The 14,054-nt window shown below is 47.1% G+C and overlaps 1 protein-coding gene across 5 annotated transcripts in view; it reads right to left on the reverse strand.

Annotated features, from left to right (window-relative positions):
• Nucleotides 1-14,054, reverse strand: part of LOC115205851 (protocadherin Fat 4) — a 44,927-nt gene that overhangs the window by 17,449 nt on the left and 13,424 nt on the right. For 3 of the 5 annotated variants that reach the window (XM_029772233.1, XM_029772232.1, XM_029772231.1), the window contains exons 4-11: nucleotides 9,108-9,535; nucleotides 8,188-8,403; nucleotides 6,217-6,486; nucleotides 5,651-5,822; nucleotides 5,110-5,290; nucleotides 4,719-4,969; nucleotides 4,328-4,553; nucleotides 66-4,186 (exon numbers count right to left, since the gene is read on the reverse strand). In XM_029772233.1, coding sequence (XP_029628093.1) covers nucleotides 66-4,186; nucleotides 4,328-4,553; nucleotides 4,719-4,969; nucleotides 5,110-5,290; nucleotides 5,651-5,822; nucleotides 6,217-6,486; nucleotides 8,188-8,403; nucleotides 9,108-9,535 — 5,865 coding nt within the window. Of the gene's footprint in view, nucleotides 1-65; nucleotides 4,187-4,327; nucleotides 4,554-4,718; nucleotides 4,970-5,109; nucleotides 5,291-5,650; nucleotides 5,823-6,216; nucleotides 6,487-8,187; nucleotides 8,404-9,107; nucleotides 9,536-13,395; nucleotides 13,448-14,054 lie in introns of those variants that run through there. The other 2 variants (XM_029772235.1, XM_029772234.1) reach the window with 2 other exon arrangements.

The following is a 14,054-nucleotide window of genomic DNA, read 5'->3' on the forward strand; positions in this document are numbered from 1 at the left end:
TTTGTAGTGACTGGGTTACATGTATTATAGAGTCAATGTTGAGATTCAGGTTCAATATTACTTACCCTCATATCCAGGACTACAGTCACAGTGAACCCCATCCTCCGTGTTCAGGCACGTTCCTCCATGTTGACAGTGGACCTCCAGGCATACATCCACGTCAGCTGAGCAGTACAGGCCAGAGAAGCCCCTCTTACAGTGGCAACGGAACCCTCCTGGGTTGTTAACACACACACTCTGTTTCTCGCAGGGTCTCTCGTCACATTCATCCACGTCTAATTCGCACAGGGTGCCGGCGAAGCCCGCTGAACACAAACAATTAAAGATCTCATTCTGCGGCGACACAAAGATGACCGACTGGCTCTCCAGGACGAACACCTCTGGGCCGATGTGAACATTTTTGTTGCAGGTGGCTCCGTTCAGACAGGGGTTGACGAGGCAGGGGTCGCTGGTGATGTAGGACAGAGTGATGTTGCTCTGAGCCTCCAGGAGTTTCTGGTGGGCAGCAGAGATACTGCTGGCGACCTCTCCATTCAGGTACTGACCGTTGTAACTCTTCACCGCAGCCAGAAGCAGGACTTTATCACCTGTAGGCTTAATCCCAAACATGTGAGTCTTGGAGGCCAGCAGGTTGAACAGGCTGTCCAGGGCTTTGACAAACTTCAAATAATTGAGAGACAAGAAGTCTTCGACCGAGGTGGACGCCACAAAGAACAGTATACAGCTGTCCATGGAAGAGTTGGTGAAGCCTTTGTAGTTCACGTAGATACTGTTGTTAACGGGAGGGTGGAGGTGGTCGGTGGCCTCAATTGTGATGTTGTACGTAGCTTCTCCCTGGTATGGAGAGGACCAGAGATCACAGGTGCCGTCAGGGATTGTGAACATGTTAAGAGGTCCGTTTCTGATGCTGCAGTTAAACGTGTCCACCACATCCTGGTCCTCGGGTCTGACGTCGCCGATGAAGCCGCCGGGGAAGGCACTGCCATAGTACTTCACCTCGATGTAGACGTTCCTCAGGACCGATGGGTTATCGTTCTCATCCTCGACTCTGACGTTAAACATCGTGGTGGAGGACAGCGGAGGAGTCCCTGCGTCACTGATCACCACCGACAGATGAAACACAGAGTTGACCTCCCGGTCCAAAGGTCTGGAGGTGGAAAGGACTCCATCAGAAGTTAGGGTGAAGCTCCTCCCTGAGGCAGGCTGGACGATCCAGTAGGAGAATGGCCCCTGGTTGGGAGGTAGATCAGAATCAGAGGTGTTGAGCCTGGCCACTATGGTACCAGCAGGCTGGTTCTCCTTCACCTGCCCATGTGTGTTGACCAATGTGGGGGTGTTGTCATTAACATCAGTAATGGTCACCACAATTTGAGCAGTCCCAGTGGCTGGCGGAGAACCCTGGTCTGTGGCTGTCACAGTCAGGTTGTATAGGGGCCACAGTTCTCTGTCTAGGGGGGCATTGACAGACACAAGTCCACTGACAGGGTCTACAAAGAAGGATGAGTTGACGTTTCCATCCGGGATGCTGTAGGAGAAGCGGCTCCACTCTGGGACAGAGTCCTGGTCCAGGGCAACCACTCTGATAACAGAATTCCCCACAAGGCTGTCCTCCCTGATCTCCGCACTGTAGAGCCCTGAGGAGAACTCTGGTGGGTCGTTAGTGTCCACTATATTGATGTAGACCAAGGCTTCGTCCACATCTAGCCCTGTGATGACGCCTCGGTTCTTAGCTAGGATTCTCAGGGTGGCATGGCTGTAGCCCTGCTTCCTCAGATCAGCAGTGATGTAGATCTCTCCGCTCTGTTCATCTACGTTGAAGCCTGTCCATCGGCTTTGTCCAATGAGCAGGTAGAAGACCAGTCCGTCCAGGCCTTCGTCAGAGTCAGTGGCGGTTACCTTGCCAACTCTAGTTCCAATAGATACATTCTCGGAGACGGACAGGTTGAGCTTGTGTTGCAGGAACGCTGGGCTGAACTCGTTGACTCCTGAGACTTGGATATGAACGTGTGCAACACTGAATGAATGGCGGTTTTCTGCATCTGAGGCCTTAACAGTTATTTCGAAGGACCGCTTGAGCTCAAAGTCAAAGATATCCAAAGTGGTGACAGTGCCGTTCCTGGAGTCGATGGCAAACTGGCCAGAGTGTCCACTGGCCATCAGTGAGTAGGTGATATATGCATTGGTACTTGAGTCTGCATCGGTAGCTCCGACCTGGAGGACCGGTGTCCCAACCACAGAGTTCTCCAGCACTGAGGCTGTGTACTGTGACAATGTGAAGACCGGAGGGTTGTCATTCACGTCACTGACATTCACGGTCATGATTACCGTCCCAGTCTTAGAGATCCAGCCTCCGTCTTTGGCGGTGATCTGAATACGATAAACTCCTTGTTTCTCATAGTCCAGCCTTTCGACTAGAGTAATCAGTCCTGACCTCTGTCCTAAAGAGAACGGTGAATATTTGTTTCCTGACGTTATAGAATATGAGAGCACACCATTGACTCCATCGTCTCCGTCTTCGGCCTGGACTTTCCCAATGACTGACCCCACTAGCAGATCCTCAGGGACGGAGAAGGTAACATACGTCTCTGAAAACTGCGGGGAAAACTGATTCTCTCCTGTAACCTCAAATTGAACAACAGCCTGTGATGAGAGAGGAGGGAACCCCTGGTCCTTTGCTGTAACTATGAGCATCAACAGTGAGTTAAGGCTTTGCCTCAATGTCCTATTAAGCATCAGTCTCCCATCGTCCATGTTTATTACAAAAAAATCTGATGCATTACCTCCGGCAAGACTGTATTCTATAGTAGTGTTGCTTTTGCTGTGATTGGAGTCCCGGTCCACGGCTGTTAGCCACACCACCTCGGTTCCCATGGCGATGTTATAGGGGATGGACAGGAGAGGTGGAAAAGGCAGGAAGCTGGGAGGGAAGTGGTTATACTGAACAACGGTTACAATGACCATGGAGTTACTGTATGAACGAACATTGCCACAGTCGGAGGCTACAACCGTAATACTAAGGCTCAGAGAGGCAGACTGATGTAGTAAAGATATGGGTTGCTTGGTGAGAATATCCCCAGTAGACGCATTGACCCAGAACTGCTCACTGGGAGGGTCGATCAGATACACAATCTGACTGTTTTGTCCCAGGTCAGCATCCATAGCGAGAACTTGCATAACAAATACTTCCTGGGCCCTGGTCTCAGTGACAGTAGCGGTGTAGACCTGTTTAGTAAAGACAGGTTTGTTGTCATTAACATCGGTTACGTCTATTGTCACGTCTGTACTAATGCTCCAAGCTGAGTCGTTGGCATTGACTTTCACCACATAATGGTCCTGGGTCTCCCTGTCCAGAGACAGCAACACTGTTATACACCCACTAGTCTTATCAATACTGAAGGGAAGAACGCCATCCCTCTGGTCAATTATGGAATAAGTAATCACAGCATTGGCACCGATATCGTCATCTGTTGAGATTATCTGTAAAATGGTGTGTCCGATAGGAGAATCCTCAGTTATCTCAGTGAAGAAGATCTGTGTAAACCGAGGTGCGTGGTCATTTGTGTCCAAAACCACCACTAGCATGACTGCAATGTCTTTATAGAAACTGTTGTTTTTGTCTGCAGCTACGATGGTTAAATTGTACTCAGGTATTTCCTCGCGGTCTAAACTCGTTGTTGTGCTCAGCATGCCATTTTCTGAGTCAATGGTAAAAACATGGTCAATGTTCTGCTCTAAAATGCTGTACTGCACCTTTCCATAACTCCCAGAGTCCGCATCGATGGCGAGCACGTCACACACCCACGTCGCTGGAGAGTTCTCCGGTACCTCACACCTATATTCACTCTGAGTGAACTGTGGTGCGTTATCGTTCACATCAGTGACATTCACGTGAATCTCTGCATAAGAAGAGAACGGTGGGGAGCCTGCATCTCTGGCCTCCACCAGCAGTAGAAACTCTTTGTTGGTCTCATAGTCCAGAGGGTGGTGGATGGTCAACTGGCCAGTGGCCTGGTGGAGGCGGAACAGGTGGTCAGAGTCTCCAGACACCAGGTAGAAGGAGACTGGACCTGCTCTGGAAGTCCCGGCTGAGACCAGAGCTACCAAGGTTCCCTCTGGGTCCTCTTCAGAGAGAGATGGTCTGAGAACATCTACACCAACTGTGGGGAACTCTGAAGCATTCTGGAATCTGGTAAGGAGGGAAAAAAGAAGAGGAAAATGCAGAGATGAGTTGGTGATGTGCCGGCTGGCAGGTCATCAACACAGTTAAAGAGCTACAGCCCTTCCCCACAACTCCCAAAGCAGACAAATAAAGATTAGAACTTTGAACCTGATGGTAACAGTTGTTGTGTCAAATTTAGGATTGTCTCCCCCGTCTTCCACGTGCACGTTGATAGTGATGTCGTTTGTCCCTGTGAGGGCACCAGTGGTGAAAATGGTTCCCCTGTGTGGGCTGATGAAGAACTGGCCAGTGTTCTGCCCGTATAAGAAGAAGTTAAGCTGTGCATTGATCCCTGAGTCACCATCCAGTGCTCTCACCGCACACACAACAGACCCTGCAGTGCAGAACACGGGCACAAACAGCATTGAAACAAATCCTAAACACATTGTACCCTTATCATAATCGCATTAATAAAGGGCATTTGTAATAATAGGAATTACATCGTTTTTCTTGTTAATCTATGATATCTAAAATGGCTGCTGTTACTAAACCCCCTCACCCGGAGCAGATCCAGCCGGCATGTTAGCCACATAGGGGCTGTGGAGGAACTGAGGCCAATGGTCGTTGACATCTGCAACCAGGACAGACACCTGTACCGAGCTGGACAGCTGCTGTGTGGGGTGTGTGTCCCTGGCCACTACAGTCAGTCTGTAGATTGCCACCGCCTCCCTGTCCAGCATGCCAGTGGTCAACAGCTCCCCAGACGTGTCCTCAATAGAGAAGGGTCCATCAGCACTCTCTATGGAATACCTGGAATACAGTTAACCATCAAATTACAGCACTGAATCAAAATAATATTACAGCAAAAGATCTGACCATATATTCTTTCCCATCTCCAGTGATGAGGATCCACAGGACTTCATATCTTGTTCCAGTCAAGGGAACTGTACCTTACTTGTCCATTGACACCTTCATCCGCATCATAGGCAGTGACCATGGCAAACACTGTGCCTGCAGGGCTATCCTCATAGACAATGGTGGTGTAGACCTCCTCACTAAACACTGGCCGGTTGTCATTCACATCGTCCACTACAACATGGACTGTCACAGTCCCTGTCAGAGGCGGCAAACCTGAAGAGACCAAACAAAAGAACAATATCAACAGCAACAAAAAGATACTAACAGCCTGCAGGTATTATGCTTTATTACTTGCTATAAGCATGTATGAGTTTTTATTTTGTGACGTCTCGACAAACATAAAATAACATCTTATTCCATATTCATTACTGCTCAGAGAGAGCTTGGCTAAATCCTACATCACACACAAATCTCTGCAGTCGGGATTCACAATGTGAAATACAGTATACAATTTAGATACAACTCTCAACTCTCATTGTATACATTATACTTGTAAAGCAGAAAAAACTGAGTTCTGATATTTCTTAAAGGAACAACATGTTTTTGTCATACGGAAGCAGAGATCCTGATCACCTGAGTCGACAGCCATGATGTCTAACTTGTAGAGAGATGTCACCTCCCTGTCCAGGCTCTGTAGCATGTGAAAGGTGCCGTTTGGCGACAGAGAGAAGAGACCCTCCCAGTCTCTATCTATGAAGTACCTCAGCTGGCTGTTCACCCCTAGATCATCATCCCTAGCTGATACCTGGTCACAATTGGGGGGGTTAAGATATTACTGAAAGACAACAGGTATAATGTATTACTAATGTATTACTTGTATTGTATTCAACTCATGATACTACTGTATGTTATGTCATACTGTATGTCATGTGGCAATTGTTTAACAGACTCAAAATGGCTAATAATAACGCAATCATCATTATGAGATTACACTAAATGACAAAAATTACAATGCATTATGACTGCATCAAAATTAAGTTGGTAAATTGGTAATTGTTCATATGAAGCTGGAGGGTACTTCAGTCAGATTACTCCAGGTCCTAACCAGGTCATTATTATAAAGGGTCACTTGTTCCCAATGACTTACCTAACTAAATAAGGGTTTAATAATAAAGCAATAACCCTACCACAGCAGTTACCTGGTGGGTGAGCTGAGACGGGTCTCCGCCGTTCTCCAACACATGGAGCGTCAGTGTGTCTGGAGAGAACAGCGGGCTGCAGTCATTGACATCAAGGACAGTGATGTTGACCATAGCAGTGGCTGACCTGGGCATGCTGCCCTGGTCCATGGCTGTGACGGCTAGCAGGTGAAAGGAGGCTCTCTCTCTGTCCAGCCTGTCTATCAGGGAGATGACACCTCGGACTGAGTCCACCAGGAACGGACTCCCCTGAGACAGCTGGTAGCGCACCTGTCCGTTTAGAGTTCAGAGTTCTTATTGGTCATGTTTACAAAAACAGACAGACATTTCAGAACATTAAAAACAAATACATGACCAGAAGTATGTGGACACCTGCTGGTCGAACATTTCATTCCAAAATCATAGGCATTAATATGGAGTTGGTCCCCCCCCTAAATAACAGCCTCCACTCTTCTGGGAAGGCTTTCCACTAGAAGTTGGAACATTGCTGCGGGGACCTTCTTCTGTTCAGCCACAAGAGCATTAGTGAGGTCAGGCAATGATGTTGGGCGATTAGGCCTGGCTTGCAGTTGGCGTTCCAATTCATACCAAAGGTGTTCGATGGGGTTGAGGTCAGGGCTCTGTGCAGGCCAGTCAAGTTATTCCACACCGATCTCGACAAAGCATTTCTGTATGGACCTCGCTTTGTGCATGGGGGTGCATCGGCATGCTGAAACTGGAAAAGGCCTTCCCAAACTGTTGCCACAAAGTTGGAAGCACAGAATCTCCCTTCACTGGAGCTAAGAGGCCTAGCCCGAACCATGAAAAACAGCCCCAGACCATTATTCCTCCTCCACCAAACTTTACCGTTGGCACTATGCATTCGGGCAGATAGTGTTCTACTGGCATCCGCCAAACCCTGATTCGTCTGTTGGACTGCAAGATGGTGAAGCGTGATTCATCACTCCAGAGAACGTGTTTCCACTGCTAGAGTCCAATAGTGGTGAGCTTTACACCACTACAGCTTGGCATTGCACACGGTGATCTTAGGCTTGTGTGCGGCTACTCGACCATGAAAACCCATTTCATGAAGCTCCTGACGAACAGTTCCTGTGCTGACGTTGCTTCCAGAGGCAGTTTGGAACTGAGGACAGACGATTTTTAGGCTCTACGCGCTTCAGCATTCGGCGGTCCCGTTCTGTGAGCTTGTGTGGCCTACCACTTTGCGGCTGAGTTGTTGTTGCCCCAAGACATTTCCACTTGCCAATAGCAGCACTTACAGTTGACCTGGGCAACTCTAGCAGGGCAAAAATGTTATGAATTGACTTGTTGGTAAGGTGGTATCATATGATGGTGTCACGTTAATAGTCACTGAGCGCTTCACTGAGGCCATTCGTTATTTAAAAAAATGTAATCTTACCCCCTTTTTTTCTCCCCAATTTCATGATTACAGTCTTGTCTCATCACTGCAACGTCCTCTGAAACATGACCTGCCAAGCCGCGCTTCTAAACACCCGCTTGCTTAATTTAGAAGCGCCAATGTTTCGAAGGAAACACTGTTCAACTGATGACCAAAGTCAGCCTGCAGGCCCCCCACAAGGAATAGCTCATGCGCGATGAGCCAAGTAAAGCACCTCCGGCCAAATCCCTATGGGACTCCTGGTCACGGTCGGTAATGAGACAGCCTGGGATCGAACCCCAGGCTGTAGTGATGCCGCAACACTGCAATGCAGTGCCTTAGACCGCTGCGCCACTCAGGAGGCCTCAGTGAGGCCACTCTACTGCAAATGTTTGTCTATGGAGATTGCAGGGCTGTGGCTGAAATAGCCAAATCCACAAATTTGAAGGGGTGTCCACATACTTTTGTATATATAGTGTACATTAAATGTAATCCCAATATCTCTTGTCTGACCCTGGGACAGCTCATTACTGCACCTGTCCATTAGACCCATTGTCTTTCTTGTGACCCTGGGACAGCTTATAGTACCACACCTGTCCATTAAAGCCAATGTCCCCATCCAGAGCACGGAGCTGCAACAAGCTGGTTCCTCTGGGGGTATCCTCTCTGACTGCCAGGCTGTAGTAGTTGTGTGTGAACTCTGGGTTGTGATCGTTGGCGTCCTCTACATGCACTGCTAGGTTCATAGAGGAGGCCAGCGGAGGAGAGCCTCTGTCTGTGGCTGTCACAGTGACAGTCAGCGTATCCAACTGAATTTACATGACATTTACATTTCAGTCATTTAGCAGACCATTAAGTTAAAGGGGAAGTTTACTATTTGACTATTTAATGTTAGATGGTTCCTCACCCTGAGATCAGTTTATGGCTTGGTTTACTTTAAACAGCCAGTTTAAATTTCAGGTAACTTTAACTAGCAAAACATCTGTGGGAGTGATAGGGGCATGGGGCACACAGGTGACAAGACCCATTGTAACGTCAAACCAAGTAATTGCATTGATTTTAGTAGGTTTCAGTGCCTGACTATCACTTCCATAGATTTTTAGCTAGTGATGGCTAAAGTTAGCTGAAGTTTGTAAAGGCTTTTTTAAAGAAAACCAAACCATGGATTACTGTTTCTCCTGACCCATAAACGATTTTCAGGGTGAGGAACCTTCAAAATGAAAATATACATTTAGTTAAGTTTATTAGCAGATATTCTAAAAGAAGTAAGGTACTGGGGTCTAGTCTAGTAGTAGTGTTGCCATTCCTGTACTATGCATGGCCACTTGTATGTCCACTATTTGTCTCAGATGCATCACATCCCCAATCCCAGTAAAAATATTCTAAATTTAAAGAAACCTACTTAAGTAGGTAACATTACCACATAATAATGATCAATGAAAGTAAAACCATGCCACTATCAGCAAAATCAGTGCTAGAAAGAGTAAAAAGTTTAAAAGTACAGTCAATTTACCTGCTCTCGGTCCAGAGGCTGCTGCAAGTACAGACGACCATTAGTACGGTTGATACTGAACACACTGCCTGACATGTCCTCCAGGCTGTAGACGACGTCCCCGTTGGATCCTGAGTCCACATCCACTGCCTGTATCACCATGACAACAGCCTGGAGAGCAGTGTCTTCTGGGATGGTGACACTACCGGCTGACGTGAAAGACGGCATGTTGTCGTTTATATCATCTACATTGATGACAACACGTGCTGTGGCAGTGAGGCGTCTAGAAATGGACAGAGCACGATCGGTGGCCTGGACTGTCAGACGGTAGTCTGAGCTGCTCTCTCTGTCTAACTCTATGTTTAGGCAGAGAGCACCGTCTGGATTGACCGAGAATGTAGTGTCGCCATCTTCGGCTGTCACTTCTATGTCCACCTCTCCGTTCATACCTGACAGACAACATCAAGGAGGATTATTCAATACTTAGGATAGGATATCTGAAAGATACATCATCTATAATATCATGTAGTCTACCAATAAAATGGATGGATAACTATCATAGTTTGAATACAAATGTGTAAAGTACAGTGCATTCGCAAAGTATTCAGACCCCCTCTTCAAACTTTTTTCCACATTTTGTTACGTTACAGACTTATTCTAAAATTGATTAAATATATGTCACGTCCTGACCAGCAGAGGTCGTTGTTGTGTAGTTTTGGTCAGGACGTGGCAGAGTATGTCTGTGTATGTGTGTTCTGGGTGTTGTATTTCTATGTGGGTCTGTGTGGCTCCCGATCAGGGACAGCTGGTGATCGTTGTTCCTGATTGGGAGTCATATAATTAGGAGTATGTTTGTCACTTGGGGTTGTGGGTGGTTGTGCTAACACTGCTAGACTTTGGGATGTACGTAGACTGTTGTTAGTCGTTTTTGTTTATTGTTGTTCCCGTGGATACTTTGCTCTTATATATTAAAAAGATGAGTATCTACATTTCACCTGCTGCAGTTTGATCTCTTCAACACGGCTGTAATTATGACAGAACCACCCACCACAACAAGACCAAGCAGCGGAAAAGGGAGCAGGACGCTGAATATATGGACTATTCGGAGGAAATAGACTTCGACGTGGACACTCGTGAGAAATGGACTTGGGAACAAATTCTGGCCGGAGAGGGCCCGTGGAGAAAGGCTGGTGAGGACTGGGAATGCTATCGGGGTACACGACTGGAGAGGAAGCCGGAGAGGCACCCCCAATAATTATTTTGGGGGGGGCACACGGGTAGTTTGGCTAGGCCTAGGAGAGCCATAAGCCAGCTACCCGTGAGTACATGGAGGAGCGTATGGAGTGGAGGGCGTTGTGTTTCGCTGAGGTGCGCACTCTCGCCCATACACATGCACAGTCCGGTGCGCGCCATTCCAGCCCCTCGCAGATGCCGTGCTAGAGTGGGCATCCAGCCTGGTGGGAGGATGCCTGCGCAGCGTGTCTGGTCGCCGGGAAAGCCTCCTAGGACCAGGCTACCCTACTCCCGCTCTACGCACGGCAACCATCAGGCCCCTGCACAGCCCAGTTCGCCCTGTACCAGCACCCCGCTCGTACAGGGCTGTTAGTTCCATCCAGCCAGGACGGGTTGTGCAGGCGGTGCGGTCACGGCCACCTGTGCGCCTCCATGGCCCAGTCTTTCCGGTTCCCGCCTCTCGTGCTATCCCGGAAGTGAGTTCCTCCAGTCTAGCACGACCAGTACCAGCAACCCGGACCAAGCTTCCCATGAGTCGGCCTAGTCCTTTTCAGCCCGTTTCCGCTCCTCGCACTAGCCCTAGGGTGCGTGTCTTCAGCCTGGTACCACCTCTACCAGCCCCACGCACCAGGCTTCCAGTGCGTCGGCCCAGCCTCAAGAGCCCGGCACCAGTGTGCAGTCCAGAGTATCCGGCACCAGTGTGCAGTCCAGAGTATCCGGCACCAGTGTGCAGTCCAGAGTATCCGGCACCAGTGTCTAGTCCGGAACCGGAGGGAGTCTGCCTGCGACCCGGAACTAAATGTGATTAACTGTGTACAAAATGAGTCTACTTACAGCATGGAATGGGTCTGCCTACGATCCGGAATGAGGGGAGTCTGCCTACGGCCCGGAACTGAGCAAGTCTGTCTGCAGTCTGGAGGGCAGTAGGCCTGAGCCGGAACCACCTCCAGTTTAGGTGGGTTGGGGAAGGGGGGTGTAGCACAGGTGCCGTCGTTGATGGCAGCCACCCTCCCTTCCCTCCCTTTAGTTTAGGGGGATTTTTGTTTGTTTTTGGGGATTATGTTGTTTTTTTGTGTAAGGTGCATCCGGGGTTTGCACCTTTTAGGGGGGGTAATGTCACGTCCTGACCAATTTAGGGATTATTTGCTATGGTAGTTTGGTCAGGACGTGGCAGAGGGTATTTTGTTTGTGTTTCGGGGTGGTGGTGTATGTAGTAGGGTGTTTGATTTATTATTTCCGGTTTTTGGTCTATGTTCTATGTTTTGTATTTCTAGGTTCTTTCTGGTTTGTTGTATTTCTATGTTTAGGTTGATGGGGGGGTTGGACTCAATTGGAGGCAGGTGCTTTCTCGTTGCCTCTGATTGAGAGTCCTATATATCGGTAATTGTTTGGTTTGGTGTGGTGGGAGATTGTTTCTTGTTTTGCCTGTGTGAGCCTGACAAGACTGTTTTGTTGTTCGTGCGTTCTTCGTTTTGTTATTTTGGTGTTCTCTTTATTTACAATAAATAACAAGATGAACATCCACATTCCTGCTGCGTTTTGGTCCTCTATTCCCGACGACAGCCGTTACAATATATATTTTTCTTCATCAATCTACACACAATAATCCATAATGACAAAGCAAAAACAGGTTTTTAGACATTTTTGCAAATGAATAAAAATAAAATATTTACATAAGTATTCAGAGCCTTCATTCAGTACTTTGTTGAAGCAACTTTGGCAGCGATTACAGCTTCAAGGCTTCTAGGGTATGACGCTACAAGCTTTACACACCTATATTTGGGGAGTTTCTCCCATTCTTCTCTGCAGATCTTCTCAAGCTCTGTCAGGTTGGATGAGGAGCGTCGCTGCACAACTATTTTCAGGTCTCTCCAGAGATGTTTGATCAGGTTCAAGTCTGGGCTCTGGCTGTGGACAATGAGATTTGTACCGAAGCCACTCCTGCGTTGTCTTTGCTGTGTGCCCAAGTTCATCGTTCACTCGATCCTGACTAGTCTCCCAGTCCCTGCTGCTGAAAAACATCCCCACAGCATGATGCTGCAACCACCATGCTTCACCGTAGGTATGGTGCCAGGTTTCCTCCAGACGTGACGATTGGCATTCAGGCCAAAGAGTTCAATCTTGGTTTCATCAGATGAGAGAATCTTGTTTCTCATGGTTGGAGAGTCCTTTAGGTGCCTTTTGGCAAACTCCAAGCGGGCTGTCAGTTTTAGGAAGAGTCTTGGTGGGTTCCAAACCTCTTCCATTTAGAATGATGGAGGCCACTGTGTTCTTGGGGACCTTCAATGCTACAGAAATGTAGCATCGAAGGGACCTTATATAGACAGGTGTGTGCCTTTCCAAAATATGTCCAATCAATTGAATTTTCCACAGGTGGATTCCAATCAAGGATGATCAATGGAAACAGGATGCACCTGAGCTCAAATGAGTCTCAGCAAAGTGTCTGAATACTTACGTAAATAAGGTATTTGTTTTTTATTTTTAATACATTCACAAACATTTCTAAAAACTTGTTTTTGCTTTGTCATTACTGTGTGTAGATTGAGGATTTATTTGTATTTAATCCATTTTAGAATAAGGCTGTAACGTAACAAAATGTGGAAAAAGTCAAGGGGTCTGAATACTTTCCAAATGCACTGTATGTAGTGTGTGATCTGCCTTTAGACTATGTTGTCTGGCATCTTTGTATTGCATATAGACACTGCAAACCACTTACTCTCACATAGAGGCTAAGAGGAAGTGAAGAAGAGTTCAAATAAAATGATCTTAGTTGTAACCTAAAGTGTCTTGTTAAAACAACACTTATATGGAAGGGATTACACATAGTAAAATATGTAAGCATACTAAAAGAAGCTGCATACAGACAACACAGTTCACAGAGAAAGCAGTGGAACTACTCCAGGTATTCAATCCACTGGACAAGTAATCCCACCAACATCTTGGATAGTGCATCATTCTGTTTCTCAATCATTTATCTCATTGGATCAATTGACGTTCACTGGATAAAACAGAACTCAACTGGACAAGACTGAAAGTGATTCCCTTGGACAAACTCCAGGACCAGTATCACCATTACCTTCTAACGGGTCAGTGTCTCTTCTTCACAATAAAAAAGAGGCTGGTCTTTGTTCAACTGGGACTATTCGTGGTTTGTTTGGATCTTTGGATCCTGGGGTTGGTTGAATAAAAATGCATCCTCTAGGATCAGTCCATCCGGTACTGGAAGCGCATTCCTCAAACTCAACTTCTCTATTGTTCCCTCAAAACTCTGTCTCGAGATTAAGAATGGATCTAAAATGAAATCAAATTTGATTTGTCACATGATGCGAATACAACAGGTATTGCTTACATACAAGCCCTTAATTAACCAACAATGCAGTTAAGATTTGTTGTTGTTGAAATATAACAAATAATTAAGGAGCAACAATAAAATAACAGTAGCGAGGCTATAAACAGGGGGTACCAGTACAGAGGCAATGTGTGGAGGCACCAGTTAGTTGAGGTAATTGAGGTAATATGTACATGTAGGTAGAGGTAAAGTGACTATGCATGGATAATAAACAGAGAGTGGCAGCAGTGTAAAAATGGGGGGGTGGGGACAATGCAAATAGCCCGGGTAGCCATTTGATTAACTGTTGAGGAGTCTTATGGCTTGGGGGTAGAAGCAGTTAAGAAGCTTTTTGACCTAGACTTGGAGCTCCGGTACCGCTTTCCATGCAAGAGCAAGGAGAACAG

This window comes from Salmo trutta, chromosome 13 (genome assembly GCF_901001165.1).
Source record: "Salmo trutta chromosome 13, fSalTru1.1, whole genome shotgun sequence".
Lineage (NCBI taxonomy): Eukaryota > Metazoa > Chordata > Actinopteri > Salmoniformes > Salmonidae > Salmo > Salmo trutta.